Source organism: Nicotiana sylvestris, chromosome 6 (assembly GCF_000393655.2).
Source record: "Nicotiana sylvestris chromosome 6, ASM39365v2, whole genome shotgun sequence".
Taxonomy (NCBI): Eukaryota; Viridiplantae; Streptophyta; class Magnoliopsida; order Solanales; family Solanaceae; genus Nicotiana; species Nicotiana sylvestris.
The window spans coordinates 134,904,116-134,924,085 of record NC_091062.1 but is presented as its reverse complement, the minus strand read 5'-3'; the positions used below and the strand labels follow the sequence as shown (position 1 = coordinate 134,924,085).

Below are 19,970 nucleotides of genomic sequence, written 5' to 3'. Positions count from 1 at the left end.
AAGAGGGGAAGAAAGACTATAGAAAGGCTAAGTGAAGTACTTATAGGGACTTCTTTAACATTGTACGGATAGCATGTTGCATTGGCTAAAACTTTAACCTCATATCAGTGCCTAGGGCCTACTGAAGCGCTGCAGATCCTAGCAGAGTTACACAAAAAGCTAGCAACTCGATCTAGAGATCGAAGAATGGGAGAACGACCCGAACAGGTAAGAGATACTGGCGATAGGCCTCAGAGATACAATCGATGTTTATATGAAGACACTTAAAGTTGGCACCATTTTTTATTTAGACACCTAAACTTAAGGGTGTTCCAATTGAGCACTTATAGTATCCTAAACTTTTCTCATTAGTTACTTCTTGCTGAGTTGGCATATAGAGCGAACTTCACCCAAGATACGCGCGTGAAGAGCCCAAAAAACAGATTTTATCTTCATTTTTGCTTCTTCTTCTTCTTCTTCTTCTTCTTCTCTCTCCACCATCACTTCTACCATTGTCTCCCCACTTTCACCATTGTTGTGCCTTCACCATTAATTTAGCTCGAAAGTTTGAACCAACAATCGTCTCAGTTGATTGAAATCGAAGTGAGACCGTATTCTTCATTTGAAGTCAAAACACCATTAATGGAGTCTTTAAGAAAGCTTGAAGGTTTAAAATGGGTTATTTGATTTGATGAAAATTTGAGAAATTAATATTGGGGGTAGTATTCGCAGGGAATCTTTAGCTGAAGTTATAACAAATTTGGAGGAGTTTCTCTTGAAATTTTGGATTAAAATCGTGGTTGGAATAAGAATACACATGAAGATAGTGAAGAACACCAAGAACAATGATTTCAAGAACACCAATATGACCTTTTTTGTCTTCTCTTTTGTTAATGATGTGCCATTTTCTGATTGGGTGTAAATTAAAGTTTTTTTTTCTTTTTGAGAATGTTATTTTATTTTGTTTACTAAATAGATTTTAAAATAGTTTTTCTTTTTTTTTTAAACTCAAAATGATATATGTCCTTTTTTTATTTGTCATTCGCCACATCAGCAGCGAGTGCATTGCACACACTTTGTAAGTTTGGCTAATTGTCAAAAAAGCGTAATTGGTACAAGTTTAGGATAATATAAGTGCTCAATAAGAACACTTTTAAGTTTAGGTGTCTAACTGAAAAATGGTGACAACTTTAAGTGTCTCCATATGTGTTCAACCTTTTTTATATATAATTTCTATCTTAATTCAATATTTTTTTAAAAGGAAAAAAGAAGAATTAACTCATATAGTCGCCCATCTAATCTCTGAAATTAAAAATAGCCAGCGTATGTGTATGTGTGTGTGTGTGTGTGTGTGTGTATATATATATATATATATATATATATATATATATATATATATATATATATATATATATATATATATATATGTATGTATATATATGTCGGCTTGGAAAAGTCCTTCAATTAGTGACTATTACTGAAAAATGGAGCCTTCAAAAATTGGGGGACTAAAGCACTTGCCTTAGTGGCTTATGCATTAGAACCGGCCCTGCTTTAGTTATTGGATTTTACTCCCTTCTTTTAGTTATTCACTTTTGAAATGATAAAGTAATTTAAGAATATATATATATATATATATATATATATATATATATATATATATATATATATATATATTAATTGATAATTTTATTCATAATAATAATAATAATAACATTTCGAAAAATCTTTAAAAATAATTTAAGAAATAAATAGTTAATGATAAGGGTAAAACAGACAAAAAATATTATCTATTTTTTGATTTGCTATAATACACAAGTAAACATAAAAGTATATTTTTAATATAATGAAAAACTAAAAGTAAACGGAGGAAGTACAAATTAATTACAAAAACTATACACGTGTACTCATTCATAAATTTGTCCATTAAAAAATTAATGCAAAATACATAAGTTACCACATGAACTATGCATCAAATTCATGTTACACACTTTCTGACAGCGAAAATCATATTACACAATACACACTCAACCTTTCAAAAATTTAACTAAGACACGCCACATTTGACAGCTAACATGTGCGTGTTATACACATAAAAGAGGCGAGTGAATGTAAAACTTTTGGGTTTAAATTATTATTTAAACGTCATATGTCCAGCCTTTTTTGCTTTAAACGTTTTTTTGAGTCAATTCTTCTCTTTTCTATTGTTAGTTATTTCATCTTCAAATAATTTGGTCCATTTTCCACAACCCACCACCCCACCCGTTTTCTCTTCCCTTGGACACGTACCTAGTCTTCTCTAGTGATTAAACTCTAAACACAAAAATAATCTTAGAGCTAGATCCAAGTTGTAAATTATTAGTCATCTCCTCCAAGTTTTAACATTTTTAGATCTGCTAATGAAATCAATGACTGATTTCTCCATTTGTCTCCAGATCTGCTAATTTTTTCTTTGACTTCAAAGATCTAATTTTTTTTATTGAGTGGGTGTGAAGAAGGGGGCTATAGTGTTTGTGGGTTTTTCTCTAAAAATTAATAGTAGTAGTGGTGACTGTTATGACAGTGATGGTGATAAGGTGTGGCAATGGTGATTTTAATAGAGGAAAAAACTTTTTTTGTAGAAGAAGATGGATGTTGGGTGGATGTCAAAAATATTAAAATTAAAGTTAATGTATAGGTCAAAATCTGCCAAAGGTATTTAGCATGAAGTGCGATGTGGCCGAGGTCGACTAGTAAACAGTGGAGCACGTAGCCAGGCGGTCAATAACGACCGAGGTCAGTCATCAAGGACAGTACTAACGGCTAGTTTTTATAATAGGATATTTAAGTCTGTACTTGTACTTTTAGGATTGACTGGGAATATGTCCCATATAAATAGAAAAAAAAGATGAGGGGAAAGGGCATGTTATATTTTTTGATGAGAACACTTTTGGAGAAGAAGACTCCCTCTCTAGAAAAGATATAAACACTACCTTTCTAATAAGATTTTCGCATCCATTATTCCACATTTTTCCATCAGATCCGAGAATAGTTCCAATATTTTAGGATTTGTTTGTCATTCATCACTGTCAGAAAGAAGAATCATCCACCTCATTCAATATAGAGGGAATCGTTTTCTTTATGTATATTAATGCAATTTATTGTTATTTATTACTTGATATTCTCCGATCATTACTCAAAACGCTTAGAATATTAAATGCACACTGCATTTAATCCCCCCACCAATACTATTTTATGTTATTTGTGATAATCAGTTATAAATTTAGGGATATTATCATAACTAGGTTTAATCCCTCATTATCTAAAAATAATTAGTTTAACTTGAGATTTACATTTTTTGGTCAAACAATTTGGCGCCATCTGTGGGGATTTCCTAGTTAAATAATTAGGCTCTTCCAGATCTATAACTAGCACGGTTTACAAAAGAGAAGAAGAAGAAAACTCATTTTTCCTTGTACACATGGATCTGACATGGTAGGTAACGGAGAAGAACGAATGAGGGTAATGGATGACCTCACCACAAATCTCTTAAACACCATCAATGAGGTTTCTGAGATAAAAAGCGAGGATATAACGCTTAATGCCTCTCCCAGGCGACGTGGGTTACCCCTCCCTCACGGCAGTATCACAACATCCCATCGTAAAGGAGCTTCCACATTCACAACGGAAGAAATGCCACGAACAGTGAAAAAACTCCTTGAGACTTGGCTAACTGACATCCTCAGCAAGCCCGCCCAGGAGACAGTCAGAGAAAACGCAAGGGCTTGCATCACACTGACAGTGGTCAAGCAGCACATCCCTTTCCCTCTAATAATAGGTATCACTCACAATGTTAGTAATGCAGGTGACGGCACCCTCACAACCATTTTGAAAAAGATGGAGGAAATGAAAAATGAGAACAAAGTGCTTCAGAACCAAATGAGAGAGCACAAAGAAAGAGTCGACAAAATACTCTTGCCAAAAAGAGATGTTGGTCGGTTTGTCGAACAAACATATAGTGATGAAGTTGGACCCCATGCCATACCAAAAACCTTCAAGATGTCACCCTATTTAAAAATATATGATGGTACAACCGACCCCGAAGATCATGTGACTCGCTATGTCACCGCTGTAAAAGGCAATGACCTCGCCAAAGAACAAGTATCCTCTATCTTGTTGAAGAAGTTCGGCAAGACCCTCACCGGAGGAGCATTAACTTGGTATTCACAACTGCCCGTGCGTTCCATCGATAAATTCGAAGATATGGCCGACAAGTTCGTAACAGCCCATGTTGGGGCCAAAAAGGCAGAGGAAAGAGTGAACAATATATTGGCCATCAAACATTCACCCGGAGAGGGATTGGGGGACTTCCTCGCTCAATTCAACTGAGTAAGAATGACCTTACCAAATGTATCGGAAGGAATGGCCGTAGCAGCTTTCCAAAACGGGTTGAGCAGGAATAGTTCAAGGGTGACCAGAAGGTTATTAAGTCGGCTTATGAAATATTCTCCAACCACTTGGGATGAAATACATAATGCCTACTTTGCCGAGGTCCGTGCAGACGAGGACGACCTAAATGGTCCAACTCATAGGTTGACCTCGATACAGGCCGATCCAGGAAGGGTCGAAGAAATTATGTCAAGAAAGATCTCGCAGCTCCACGACCTAACCGAGAACGGCATCAGCCATATATCAGATACCCAAGGTTTGATTTTCCCTCATTATGATGCCCTTGTTATCACTTTACGAATATTAGATACAGATGTGAGGCGCATTATGGTGGACGATGGGAGCGGTGCATGTAGTATCCACCCTCGAGTACTTGCACGAATGAAACTCGACTACTAAATAGTGTCGTGTTGCATCACAGTAACAGGTTTTAACAATGAAATTGAACAAACATCTGGAGAAATCACACTCCCCGTCCTGGCCGGCGATGTCACTCTAGAAATCACATTCCACATCATGGACTAGGACACAACGTACAACGCCTTAATAGGTCGATGTTGGATATACACCTTGAGGGCCATCCCCTCCAGCTTATACCAAGTTATCAAATTTCCAACCCCATGGGGAATATTCAGCATACGATGAGAAAAATGCACATCTCGAGAATGTTACCGCATCACCCTGGATTGTACGACCACCCAACAATGAAGGGCAAAGCAAAAGAGGCATAACAATTAACAGGGTCGAGGTCGAGTTACGATGAAAAAGAAGACATCATTAGAGATCTCAAAATAGTAGAAGCCACGGAATCAACCATAGAAGACCTCGACCCCATCCAACTTGATGACAACGACCACAGCAAGAAAGCCTACATTGGCTGCAAGCTTCAAGAACTAAGTAAATTCCATCAATTCTTAACTGCTAACGCGGACTTGTTTGCTTTTAGCGATGCAGATATGACAGGTATCCCATCCCGAGGATATTGCTACACACAAGTTGAACGTCGACCCATTCCACCCCCCTGGTGAGGCAGGTTAGCCGGAAGTTAAATTCCTCAATAAATGACGCAGTGCGTGAGGAGATCGAAAAATTATTGGAGAATGTCTCCATCAAGGAGTCAAAATACACCAATGGGTCGCCAATATGGTCATGGTGGAAAAAAAATGGGAAGTGGCGAATGTGCGTGGACTTTACAGATCTAAATAAAACATTGCCCCAAAGATTCATTCCAATTACCTCATACCGACCAGCTCATTGATGCAATGGCCGGGCATGAACTGCTAAGCTTCTTAGACACCTACTCAGGATATAATCAGATCCTCATGGAAGAGGAGTATCAGGAGAAAACCACTTTCATCGCCCATCAAGGAACGTACTGCTATAGAGTTATGCCTTTCGGACTAAAAAATGCAGGGGCGACATACCAAAGGTTGGTGACCAAAATGTTCAAGGATTAACTCGGCAAGACTATGGAAATCTACATAGACGATATGTTGGTTAAGTCCAAAAGGAGAGAAGATCACATCTGTAACTTGAAAGAAGCCTTTGATATACTCAAGTGACACAAAATGAAATTAAACCCCGAAAAGTGTGCATTCGGCATAACCTCAAGAAAATTCTTGGGTTTTCTAGTATCAGAATGAGCCATCAAGGTCAACCCCGACCAGATCAAAGCCATAGAAGGAATACCAGAGCATTTAACCACCAAAAAAGAAGTTCAGAGGCTGACTGGCCATGTCGCCGCCCTATCAAGATTCATCTCGCGATCATCCGACCGATGCCACAGGTTTTTCGGCGTACTCAAAAAGGACAACGGCCTCCAGTGGACCTCCAAGTGTGCCCAATCCCTGAAGGAGTTGAAAGCTTACTTATCTTCATTGCCACTGCTGTCTAAACCAAAACTTGGGGAGCACCTCCTCGTCTACCTAGTTGTATCTGAAGTAGCAGTGAGTGTGGTCCTGGTCCGAGAAAATAAAGGTTCGTAATCTCCCATCTACTATATTAGCAAAACTTTAGTCGATGCCGAGACGAGGTACCCCCACCTCGAAAAATTGGCCCTGGCCTTGGTCGTAGCTTCACAAAAGCTTAGACCCTACTTCCAGTGTCACCCCATCTCGGTAGTCACAAACTTTCCCTTGAGATATATTTTGCACAAGCCCAAGCTACCGGGCAGGTTAGCCAAATAGGCCATAGAATTAAGCGAGCATGATATCACATATCAACCGTGAACGGCGATAAAATCACAAGTACTCGTCGACTTCGTCGGTGACTACAATGCAAAAGTAATGCCCGAAGTCAAAAAAGAAGCAACACACTTCTCCATTAACACAAGATCTATTGATTTTGTACACCTACGGTGCTTCTGATGCGTCGGGGTCCGGACTGGGACTTGTACTGAAGTCCCGACAGGCGAAGTGATTCGCCAGTCCATAAGATGCCTGTTGATACCCAATTTCCCTATATATTTTTAGTATGCATAAATACTTTCAAAATAGAATATATATGCATATATAAGCATGCATAAGATTTTTATAATTTTCCTATAATTTTAAAGAGTTTAAATTGATTTATTTTCTTCCCTTTTACTCATAAAATCCCCAATAATTATTCCTCAAATTATTGTTGTGGTGATTTAGTCATTTATTTTCTATATGTATGCCAAAATATGGTTAAAATATTTTTTATGCATTTTTATAATTGCATTTTGTATTTTTAAAGCTAAATTGTATATAGCAATATTAGCCTTATTAATGTATAATTACAATTATATGTATAAAATCGGCCTTCCATATTTTTAAAATGATAAATATATATTTTAAATCATTTTAGTATATAAAATTATTTTTTTAAAATTATCTGTTATTTATTATAAATTATATAGGGGAAAATTGGCTATTTAAAAATATAGCCAGATTTGCATTTCAATTTTAGCCTTAATTTAAACCCAACCCCAGCCCAATTTCATATTAAAACTACCCGACCCAAACCCTAAACCTGCCTACCCAACCCAGAATAAATTGAATCATGGCCGTTGATCTGAGAGATCAACGACCCGTATTAACCCCTTCCTTTTTTATCCCAAACGACCCCTAACTCTAAGTCATTTTCCAAATCCGCCGCCTCTATATTCTCTCATCTCCTCTCCTCTCTCAGCAACCCAGCCAAACCCTAGCCCCTTTAGCCGCCGATTTCCCTTCTCAGGTCTTCTCCGGTGATCTCCCATCAACTCCTAAGCCTCCAATGGCTCCTCTAATGCTATGCTTGCCTTCTCTAAGGTCTTCAAGGGCCCAAGTCCACACCGACTTGCACCTAGGGTTCGTCACTTGCCTGTTCTTGGCTACTCCAGTGTGATTTCGAGCAAAATCACGTCGTATTTGTCATGATCCTTGGGATTCTAGACAGGTTCTTTCATCTCTATATGGATTTCTTCTGAAAACCCCATTTCTTCCTGTATCTCTTAGATCTGTACAGATCTAGGACGATTCGAGTTGGTTTCTTTAGTATTTTACACTGTTCTTGGAACATCTTTTACAAGAATCATCAATTTCAAAGTGTTTTCGCCTTCTTCTAAAATTAGGGTTTTCGGAACTTCTTCTAAAACTTTATTTAAACTGATTTTTATGTTTAAACTTCTATTTCTTGCATATTTCGACTGATTCTATGATGTTACTACCTTTTCAACTCGCCTATGTTAAAAGCCTTAATTTTTCTAGATTTTCTCTGTTTGGTTATGTGTATTAGCATGACTGCTCATTTCTTGTTTAATATTTCTGTGACTACCTTGCTTCGAATGTGTTTCTACTGAGTTTCTTATGCCTAACTTATATCACCTTTATATGCTTATGTTCATCTTGATTGTTCAGACTTGCCTATTTCTAGTGATACTGTTTAACCTGCATGTTTGCTATGTCTGGTTATTCTTATCTTACTCTATTTATATGATGAATATTGAATCGTGACTTCTTCTTCAATTGATTCTGGATTCCCTATTTTATGGTTTGATTGAAAGACCTTCCTTTAAACCCTCAATTTCTACCTCTTCTATTCAAATTAACTGATTCGCCTACCTTGTATGTTGTGGTACTTTATTCTTACTGACTATTTCCTTAATTAGAGTTTTTTGAACTTAGCCCTAATTATTTACCCTATACTCACTGAATTTGATTCTTTCCTTATTAGTCATACACTGATTTCTTTCCTTATATGTTACTTATTCTTACCATTTGAATTGATTTCCTTTACTTAAGGGAGTACTTGTCCTGATTTTGCTCTAATTGGTTCTGAGTTCCATAATTACTATGCTACTATGATTCTTGCCTTATTTTACCTAATTTTGAACTACTATATATACATACTCTCTCATTAACACAAACACATGAACACTTTGGTTCAAAAGCTCTCTCTCACACACACTTAAACTTTCTGCTCTCTCTTTTGTGCTACTTGCTATTCTTCCGAGTTAGTCGACTGCAAGCCAAGGCTAACTATTGTGCTCCCCTGCTCCTTCACTTTTGTTTACTATCTTCTTTACTGGTATGTTCTAATTCAATTCAAGTTCCAAAAACAATATGGTTCTTTTATTGCGTCAGTTCATCTTGTTTCTAGTTTGCTTTTACTTATGGTTTTGTTGTGAAACTTGCAGTTGATATGATTGCATGATTAGCATGTTATGTACTCTCCTTCCTTAGGATCAGTATAAACATGTTAACATCCCTCTATGTAGTCTGTCTCCATGTGATTTTGCTCTATCTGGTTTCTGGTATGAGTCTCCTTGTGAAGTAGTCTGCACTCCTAAACTTGTATGGTTCTAGGATTGACCTGAAGTCATGTGGATCCTATACTAAACCCCCTTAAGCATTGCTGGTTCTATGACTATGTCTAATTAGTTGTGTCTGAGCATGTCTGTACCAATTCCTAAGACCTTTGCCTGTTATGTGTTTACAATCATGTATTTTATGTATCCCCAAATCCCCTGGCCCCCTGTTTGTGACTACTGAACCTGCTTTGGCTCTATGATCTCTGGCTTTGTGTGAACCTGTCTTAGGGGCGTTGTGTTTGGACTATTGTTTACTACTACACTCTCTTTTAAAACTATCTCTGTTGTTTTACTAAACTATTTCAAACAAACCTCCTTTTAATGTCGTCTTCCTACTGAAACCTTTCAAATTGTGTCAAGCACTCTCACTCTACTCCTAAGTCAATAGGTTCTGCCCCCTCCAGTATGTGTACTGCCTTGAGATCCTCTTGAGAACCCTGTGAACTCTGACATACTGAGGCTGGCCCTTCCACACTGCACTTACTCAATTTGGTTACCAAGTCTAGGTATAAGCACTGCCCGAGATCCTTGAGATCTTTAGGGAACTTTGATGCACCTAGACAATGATAGTGTCTATGGAATTTGGGCATTTGAGGCTGTCGACCCCGAGGTCCCCCATCGACCAGACCTACACCCGGGTAGCAGGCCCTTCGGTTCGATTACTATCTCGTTTTAGCTTAAGTTCCATCATTAAACTTTATATTATTAGCATCAACTGCTCTAGCAACTAGCTCGGGAATAGATCACGTATTTTTAGAATCCCATTTACAGATTTAATTGTTGTTACCATTTTCACGGTAAACAGAGTGGTAGGTTTAGGCCAATTCTTTACCGCTTCAATCTTTTGAGGATCAACCATAATTCCTTCCCTGGAGAATACATGCCCCAAGAACGTGACAGATTCTAGCCAAAATTCACATTTTAAAATTTTTGCATACAATTGATGTTGCTGAAGAGTCTGTAGAACTGCCTTGAGATGGTCAGCATGGTCCTCCCGACTTCTGGAATACACAAGAATATCGTCAATGAACACTATCACAAAGGAGTCTAGAAAAGGCTTGAAGACTTGATTCATAATATCCATGAAAGCTACCGGGGCATTTATTAGCCCAAAAGACATCGCCAAAAATTCAAACTGCCCATACGGAGTCCTGAAAGCTATTTTTTGAATATCCTGCTCCCTTATCTTCAATTTATGATACACGGACCGCATGTTAATTTTTGAGAAACTCGAAGCACCTTGCAATTGATCAAACAAGTCATCTATTCTTGGTAGAGGATATTTATTTTTGGCTGTGACCTTGTTGAGTTGCCGATAGTCAATACACATCCGTAGTGACCCATCTTTCTTTCTTACAAACAAGACCGGTGCGCCCCACGGCGACACACTTGGCCGGTTGAAACCCTTTTCTAGCAAATCCTTCAGTTGCTCCTTTAGCTCTTTCAATTCTATCGGTGCCATTCTGTAAGGTGGAATTGATATAGGCTGCGTGCCTGGCATTACATGGATCTCGAAATCAATCTACTTGTCTGGTAGGATCTAGGGAGCTCATCTGGAAAGACATCCGGAAATTCATTCGCAACTGCCACGGACTCAAGGCTAGGCGCCTCGGTATTGGTGTCCGTAATCCGAACTAAATTATCTCCCTTCCATTCAACAACGGGCTCGTTAGGAAATTCAAGCCTTATAGTTCTAGTCCGACAATCAAGCTTGAAAAAGCATGAATAAATCCAATCCATTCCCATTATTACATCAAAATCGACCATCCATAATTCAACAAGATCGGCTATGGTATCCCTACCACGCACCATGACAACACAACCTCTATAAACTCGAGCAGCCGTAATTGACTCACCAACCAGTGTAGACACCAAAAATGGCTCATGAAGCTGATCCGGTTCTATCCCGAATTCCATAGCAACAAAAGTGGTAACATAGGACAAGGTGGAACCAGGGTCAATAAGTGCATACACATCATGAGATTGGAAAGTCAGAATACCTATAACAACATCTGGAGAAGCCTCTGCAGTCTGGTGACCACTCAAAGCATAGAACTGATTGGGTTCTCCTGAACACTACGCACCACCTCTAGCTGCACCACGCCCTGCGGGTGCTGGGGTACCTTGAGTTAGAGAAGGGGCTGAAGATGTAGCAACTGCTGGGCTGGCTGGCTGTGTTGTGCCCCTACCCGCTCCCTAGTGGGATACACGACAATACCTCTGAATATGACCCCTCATCCCACATCCATAACATACAGGTAACTTCAATGCAGTCGTAGAAGCCTCATTAATAGTCAAAGGATTAAGGCCCCGAACAAACAGGCGCACACTGGCCTCCATTGTGGGAAACATATGAATGGCATACTTGGACAGGCGAGCAAACTCCATGTGGTACTCCCACATACTTCTGCTACCTTGCTTTAGATTTTCAAACTCTGCTGCACGGGCTACCCTTGTCTCAGTAGGTAGGAAATGATCTATATAGGCATCGGAAAACTCGCTCCACCTCGCCGGAGGGCTCCCCTCCTCACGGGAATCTTCCCACAACTTAAAGCACGAATATGCCACCCCTTTCAGATGGTAGGCAGCCAAATCTACTCCATTTATCTCAATTGCACGCATAACCCTGAGCGTCTTGTACATCTCATAAATATAATCCTGATGGTCATCTTCTGGATTGGCAACCATAAACACTGAAGGGTCTAATTGAAGAAATATATTCACCCTGGAACTAGTGGAATCCCCTTGCTGGCTGGATGAACTGGGCAGAACATTGGAACTCTAGGCCTAAGAGGCTACTAGCTGGGTCAACATTTGAATAGCTCCCCTAAGATCCCCATCAGAAATACCAGAACCGAGAGATGGGCTGGGAGCGAAACATGAGTATCAATGGGAGGGATAGTGGTACCCTCTGCAGGTCTAGAAACTGGGGTAGTCTGCTCTGGAATAGAAGAACCAGGCAGGGTGATAGCAGGGCAACTACCCTCACCCGCAGTGTTAAGCAATGAATCATCAGCCACTCCTGAGGTGGCGTTGGCTTCTTGACCAATTCTCGCTTTCTTCTTAGGTTCCATTTACTAAAAGATAGAACAATGCACTAGTTAGAGGGGGAATAATTTCATAACAAGTTTTGCCGCACGATTCAGAATATCAAAGAAGGGTATTGTTCCTAAATGCCCAAGTAGCCTCCAACTTATAGACGTGGTCGAGTACACACAGATAAGAAGGACTCTACTAGGCATGGCTCCGAGACATCCTAGGGCACTTTAAATCCTTAGGCTCTCATACCAAGTTTGTCACGCCCCAACCTTGGGAGGCGCGACTGGCGCTCAGTTGAGTGATCCTAACTGAGCAAGCCTTTTTAACACTTTCTACCCAACTCAATATGATTAAGGGAACCATGCTTTCGTTTACTTAGACAATAGGAAATATTGTAAATTCAACATTGTTAGTTCATTTTATATCACAACCTTAAACCGTAGTTAAGTTCCAAGATCTCATACAATTACAATCTAGAGAAACAAGAGTTTAGATTTACAATATAGCTCATAGACCTCCAATACCCGTACATAATCCACGCAAACGTCTTTAGAGCCTCTAAGGATACAGAAGACAATTATAACAACACCGACAACAAGGCCCCGACTATACCTTAAAAGTGTATATCTATAACAAAAGATGTACAACATAACCCATTGAAGGAGAAAGGGGCTCACCAAGACTTTGAGAGGGGGATACTCCGCTACGCATGATCAGTACTATCCGCTATGGAGCCACCTACATTCATTTAAAAATGTAGCGCCCCCGGCAAAAGGGACGTTAGTACCATGGAATTGTACTAGTATGTATAACTAAACGCCATCTTATTAGAAAGAACTATCATACAAGAATTCAAGGAAATCACAAGAGACAATCAAAGCTTTAACCGAACACCACATCATCAAATAAAGAATCGTACAACTTTCACATGATTTCCATAACTTTAGTTTGGAGCATTTTATATGTTCATCATTGTTCTTAATAGCACCGCTATCTTGAGGGGAGTCCGATCACGACCCGATCGGCTAGGTTGCCTCATTTGAGACATATACCTCAATCACTATCTCATTTCCCTTTTCCGTAATTCAATATCAACACATTACCACCATGTGTGCGGCATGGTATCCGATCACGGCCTGATCGGCTAGGCCGCCTTACCTAGGCATTGTTCCTTTCTTATTAATCAGCTCATTTGAATCTTTATTTCACATATATCAGATCAATTCATTGGCTCTTAGGGCCACAATTATCACATCATTTCCACTTTCAATGTCAATCTTGCAATTTATGATCATAGGCACATACAAAAGCAATTCAAGTTGTAAGCATAGATAAGATTTCACATAATTAGCATGACAATCTCAGTTTTAACTCTTGACGTGAAGTCTAGGCAATTTCAACACATGGTTCATATTCTTTGCACATCTTTAAATATCTAGAATAGTACTTTGCACGAATTGGGGCACTCTTTTCATGTATATATACAATTTCAAAACAAATTCATGTAAAATAACAATCAATACATCAACCAAGTACAATCAAGTTTTCGGTCTTACCACATTTGCACATACACATACCAACGGAGCTCAATTTCTAATAGGATGGGGGTTTTATCCATACATACCTCAATAGAGCTTTCCTTAAATGTCACGCCCTAAAATCCGAGGAGCGCAACCGGCGCTCAACCGAGTAAACTCGACTGAGCAAGCCTGTTAGGTTTCATTCTACCCAAACTAATTCATGAATAAATAGGAGATGGACTCCATTAATCATACTTAGTATGTATTTCATTAACAACTTCCATTTCATTTTCATAAGTCGGTTAAATCATAATAATCAAAATATTACAAGCATTATGAATCTGTGCCAAACATCAATATTTCTACTTTGATACCAACACCCGAATCTGCCCACAACTTGTCTACAGAGCCTCTAAATATAACTGATGAATAATATGGAAATACCGGCAACAAGGCTCCGGCTATACCTCTAAATACAAAGAACATGATAAAAAACGGTACAAGACCCCGAAATGAAGTGGGTCTCACCAAATCAACTGAAAGGAAGATACGTCACTAGATGCGACTAACATTGTCTGCTATGGAACCACCTACATCCATTTAAAGATATAGCGCCCCGACAAAAGGGACGTTAGTGCCATCGAATAACACTAGTATGTATCTCTAAACATACAAGAACAAAGAAATCATAAGGATTCAATAAAAGCTTTATCTAGTTAGAAAGAACTTTCATACAATAATAATAAAATCACAAGTGCAACTCAAACACTTTAAATGATCACAACATTATCAAATAAAAGAATCAAGTCATTTTCACAAAATTTTCCCATAACCTTTAGTTTGGGGGAATTTCATACTGTTCAACATTGTTCACAATACCATCGCTATCTTGAGCGGAGTCCGATCTCGACCCGATTAGCTAGGTCGCCTCATTTGAGACATATACTTCAATAACAATCTCATTTTCCCTTTCTCCGGACTTCATTCACAATACCACTGCTATCTTGAGCGGAGTCCGATCTCGGCCCGAACAGCTAGGCCGCCTTACCAAGGCATTGTTCCCTTCTCATTAATCATTTCATTTCACATCATTCTTGGCACTAGGCCGCATTTCATAACTCAATCTCTTCTTTCCCACATTTCACATCATTTCCACATATTTCATATCAATATCAATTTCAACAACAAGCCATTCAATTCAAGATGTCAAGTACACCTGAGAGGAATCATGAATCTTGGGCATATACAATATTTTAGAAATCATACACCTCAAGTTATTAACAATGGAACTTTAAACACAACGAATTCTCGCAAAAGGAGAGGATACACCAACTCGCAATAAAAACATACCTCAAAGGCATAAGCAAGCAATTACACCAATTGTTCTTGAATTATTCTTTTACAATCATGACAATAAATAATTTCAACATCGAAGTATGTAACAACTTGGATCATATGGAAATCAGAGGCAAGGCTCATTTCAGAATCTATTTCATATTTTTGCATGTCATAGGCATCACCAGGCACCATTATAATTCAAGTTCTCGGCACATTGGCCATACTCTATTTCCCAAATTCATTTTGATTTGTTTCAAACATCTCTACCCATAGAGGATTTCACACAGTTTGGTATAACAATCTCAATTTAAACTTGACTTGAAATCTAGGCAATTTAGCATATACTTCACATTCTTCGCATATCCCCAATTTACCAAGAATATCATATTCAACACATTGAAGTACATCTTTCACATATATTCTTGCAACACCCAAATCCTTTGAAATAATGAATACTACACAAATCAAATTCTGGACTTACAACATATGCGAGGACACTAGGGGAGCTCAACATCTAAAAAGAGGGAGTTTTAGCCATACATACCTGAAATTTGCCCCTTAATGATACTACAATGATCCAATACACTTAAGTAACTTCAATCTACAATACAACATTTAATAGGGCTAATATTAGTAATAAATTCCATAACTTAAGCCATTTAGGCATATTATCAAACACCTTGTAGGTATAGATCTATACTCCTCATAACTATAGTATTGGTTCATCCAACTATCACCATTAACCAACAATTCATCCCACCATTATTCTTTAACAATTTATACTCCTAACATCACATGTGTGATCAACCATTCACACTCAACCAACAAAATTCCATCAAATAATCACCTTTAAATCCCTACCATGGTCATGTATTTATATTGGGAATTTATGGCTTCCAATCACCATACCATAAGTTGTAATACTTGATTCATACTCATAATTCCATAATAACTCCATATATGTAAGTCTAAGGGTAAAAGTTTACCTCTTGTAGACCAAATCTTGAAAGACAACTTTGGGGTGTTCTTGAGATTTTGAAGAAATCCTATTAAATCCAATCAAAATCATGTTGTAACTAGTGATTGAGAGGTGAAATCACCATGAAAACACACTTAAAAACTCACCTTAGGTGTGTAATTGAAGCCTTGATCGGATGGGTGATGGAGAGGATGCCCTAGTCTTGAAAAATGACTTAAATCCTCTCCTTTCCCGTCCTTAGGTGTATTTAGGGGTCTGCTACTAGCGCGCCCGCGCTAAGGCCGTGCTAAGGAGGCAGAATACTTCGCAATATGCGCGGCCGCGCTAACGCCGTGCATATGACACATGCCTAGTAAGATGGACGTAACTTTCTGTATACACCTCCAAATGATGAATGGTTTGATGCGTTAGAAACTAGACTCAAAGATATTTAATTTGATACATTTTGCATAACACAACTCTTTATATAACCGTAGATATGATCGTCCAAATGAGGTCTAGTGCGCACTCATTTACAACTTTAGTCTATTATGAAATTTTCCAACTTGGCGTAGACTTAGGCCTCTCCTTAGACCCCAAATAACTTATAATATGACTTATACGCTTATTAACATATCCAATTGATATCCATTATATCATGAATCCTCATTTGCACACACAAAAAAAAATAATTAGCCTACCTTGGCACCACAAATCTTAAATTTCTTGGAAATTATTTTCGGGGCCTTACATCCTCCCCCCCAGGATCATTCGTCCTCAAATGAGGATCGAGGTTCATTCATTATCCATCCTTATGTAACTTCAGCTTTTTCACATCATGAAATATATCAACAGCCCCGAATTTGGCTAACTCCATAAATTTCCGAAAATTTCGCCAGAGTTTCCTTTGTAACTAGGACTATCCACCTGTTAGAGAACCACCAAAACCATCCTAAAAATACATCTACATTATCACGATGATACCTGGATATGGACTGCACATTTTAAATCATAGCACCTACAAAGTACCTTTCAAACCAAAACTAATTATTACACAATCAAGCGAATCTTTCCACGACACTTTCGACCTTTCGACTTACAAGCTTTACCACAACCCATTCGCAAAAACAATCCCAACCTTCAAACTTATCTAACAAGGATGACAACTAGATACCTCGCATAAGCTAACTATCCATTAACTTCACGTTCAATAGTTTCTACCGGGATAATACACAATAGGTCTCCAACTACCTTCTTGGACATAGACATACGAAAAAACATAATACATGTAGAACAACGATGGTAAAAATCATACTCATAGCACGGCCCAATGCGAACTACACTTAGGCAACCTTCATACATAACATCTTTAGGGGAAAGTATTAAGAATAACTCCTTCACCTTCCTAAACTCCAAATCTCTACACGAACGCCCATGCTAAACCTTTGATTACCTTCCACAATTACTCTAAGATGTGCTATCATAAACTGACGGTAAAATTACCTATCGAATATATGGGATCACATAGGGATACTTCCTCTTAGACATGTTTGAACCTTCAATACCTAATAAATCTAATACAGTAAGGAGCAACAGAGTTCAAGATTGGGCTAGAATTATTCAAGAATCCATTTAGGCGCTGAGCAAAGTATTTCATGAGGTTACATGCTAAGAGACACGAGGATTTCTATTAATGATGCCGATATGGTTAATCATTGTGACGACATCAACTATTAGGCAATTAAATCATAGGGGTAACTCGTACATTGGCAATAGGAACCACTAATGAGGAATATTCAAGTACGTGACCCAGTCGCCTCCTGGAGTGTAGGGAAAATCCAGTTATCAAGAATGAGAATATTCTGGCACCTTGAATGCGATATGGGTTTCAAAGCACATGAAGTTGACTTACACTTTTAACGTTAATTGACACAAGGAATATATGCCACAAGAGGATGAAAAGAATTTGAACACTTATGAGATTATCATACTGCAAAGAGCTTAACCCTTCTAGATAATTGATACTATATGAGAGAAGTAAGGATACAATAACTTGCCTTCCAAATCAATATACTCATGATATGTGCAAAAATCTGAAGGCATCTAATCTCAACCTTTCACGAGTGAAATCACATAGCTAGGACATTTTAATATTGGGATGAAATCATGTATTGGTTAGAGGGGTTCTAATGGCTAACATGATGCTCCGAGAGAAAGACAAATAATACCCTTACCCACCCAGAAAAGTGGAATACTAAGTGTAGCAAAAACTCCCCGCACATGACAACGATATAGTCCATGATTCTAGAAGTTGATGGTGTAAAGACAACCAAACTCAATGAGACAGTGCAAAATAATCATAAAAAGTTTGCAGATGTTCATGATGAACTCTCCATGGGTTTGACTTGAAAAGGGAAGTTTCATAGTGACACCTATAAAGGCATGTTCTCTCATGGTTATCGAATAAGTGTTGGGATCTAGCACAATGAATTCACTAACTAGGGAATACAATTAACACATTGTGGAGGTATAAAGAGAAAATAATCATTTGTTATAAGCTATATACTTCTGCTATATTAACTCCTAGACTGCAATACAAGACCACATCATGGGTGACCACAATACTAGAAACCAAGTGAGCTACTTGCTACGGGATATCTCAAGTGGACACGAAAGTTATGGCGACACAAGATCTTCATGTGATGGGGATGTGAGGATCTCAATTTTCATAAAGACTTTATGCACACGGTGACCATTTCGATTGATATGCACTCATATGATACAACACATGCTCTCATGTTACTTGACGGTGAGAAGGTTTCATGATGATATTCGCAAGAGAGTAGATTGGCTATTCAAACCATATAAGCCATATACACGACTGAGTAAAAGAGTGACTTGAGAAGGATCGCAATGCTGGGATGCTTTGCATGGAACTTGACACCACATAGGTAAACTTTATGATGGTGCATGTATAGGCACAAGTGAGAAGATGTTGTCCATTTAAATGAAACGTTTCTGTAAGAAATTCATCGAGAATAGTCCCTTGTTGAGAATTTAGGAAAAGCAAGTGGGAAGTATCAATAGTGTTATAACTCAATTTAGGAACATAATTAAAGAGCTCGATTCCATAGGAGGCTATAAGTAAGAGAACCGTGATCGGGAGACTTTGTGAATAATACGTCTCAATCAAAGAGTAGGTGCATGTAATGTTTTGTGATTTAGATTCTTTTTAAGAACATATCTATGCAGTCTTCCAATATAGGTGTACGTATATAATCAGGAAAAATATGTGGTGTTCAGAATGATGTACTAATGGGTCACTTACTTGGTGACTCTAGATTGGCGGGGCAGTGCCTTAACTGATGCACCCCGACTTCATATCTGTCACATACATTGGTAACATACTGATACACTACATGATCTGGTGGTGCAGTGACATTAATAGGAATAAGGGTACTCTCATTAGCAACAAGTTCTACCAATCCCTCCATGGCTCGACACATTCTCCTAACAAGTCCTTGGGCAATCCACTCGGACTCAATGGTGGGATCAATCCCTTCTTACATGCTTCAAATTCGCGGATTATGGTATCAGGATTACCAATCTTGAGAATAAGACTTAGAGAGGAAATGAGCTCCCTATCTTGAGCTATATCGCACGATTTGGAGTATCGAAGAAGGGTGAAATTCCTAAATGCCCAAGTAGCCTCCAACTTATAGATGTGGTCGACAACACACCGATAAGAAGGACTCTACTAGACACGGCTCCAAGACATCCTAGGACACTTTAAAACCTTAGGCTCTAATACCAAGTTTGTCACGCCTCAAAATCCGAGGAGCGCGACCGGCGCTCAACCGAGTAAACCCGACTGAGCAAGCCTATTAGTTTT

The 19,970-nt window shown here is 38.5% G+C and overlaps 1 protein-coding gene across 1 annotated transcript; it reads right to left on the bottom strand.

The window, feature by feature from the left end:
- Positions 1-10,723: 10,723 nt before the first annotated feature.
- Positions 10,724-12,297, bottom strand: LOC138871324 (uncharacterized). Its single transcript, XM_070149197.1, has 3 exons — positions 12,073-12,297; positions 11,480-11,971; positions 10,724-11,254 (listed from the first exon to the last, which is right to left on the bottom strand). Exons 1-3 carry the CDS (start codon positions 12,295-12,297, stop codon positions 10,724-10,726), a joined length of 1,248 nt encoding a protein of 415 aa, XP_070005298.1.
- Between the last annotated feature and the right edge of the window lie 7,673 nt (positions 12,298-19,970).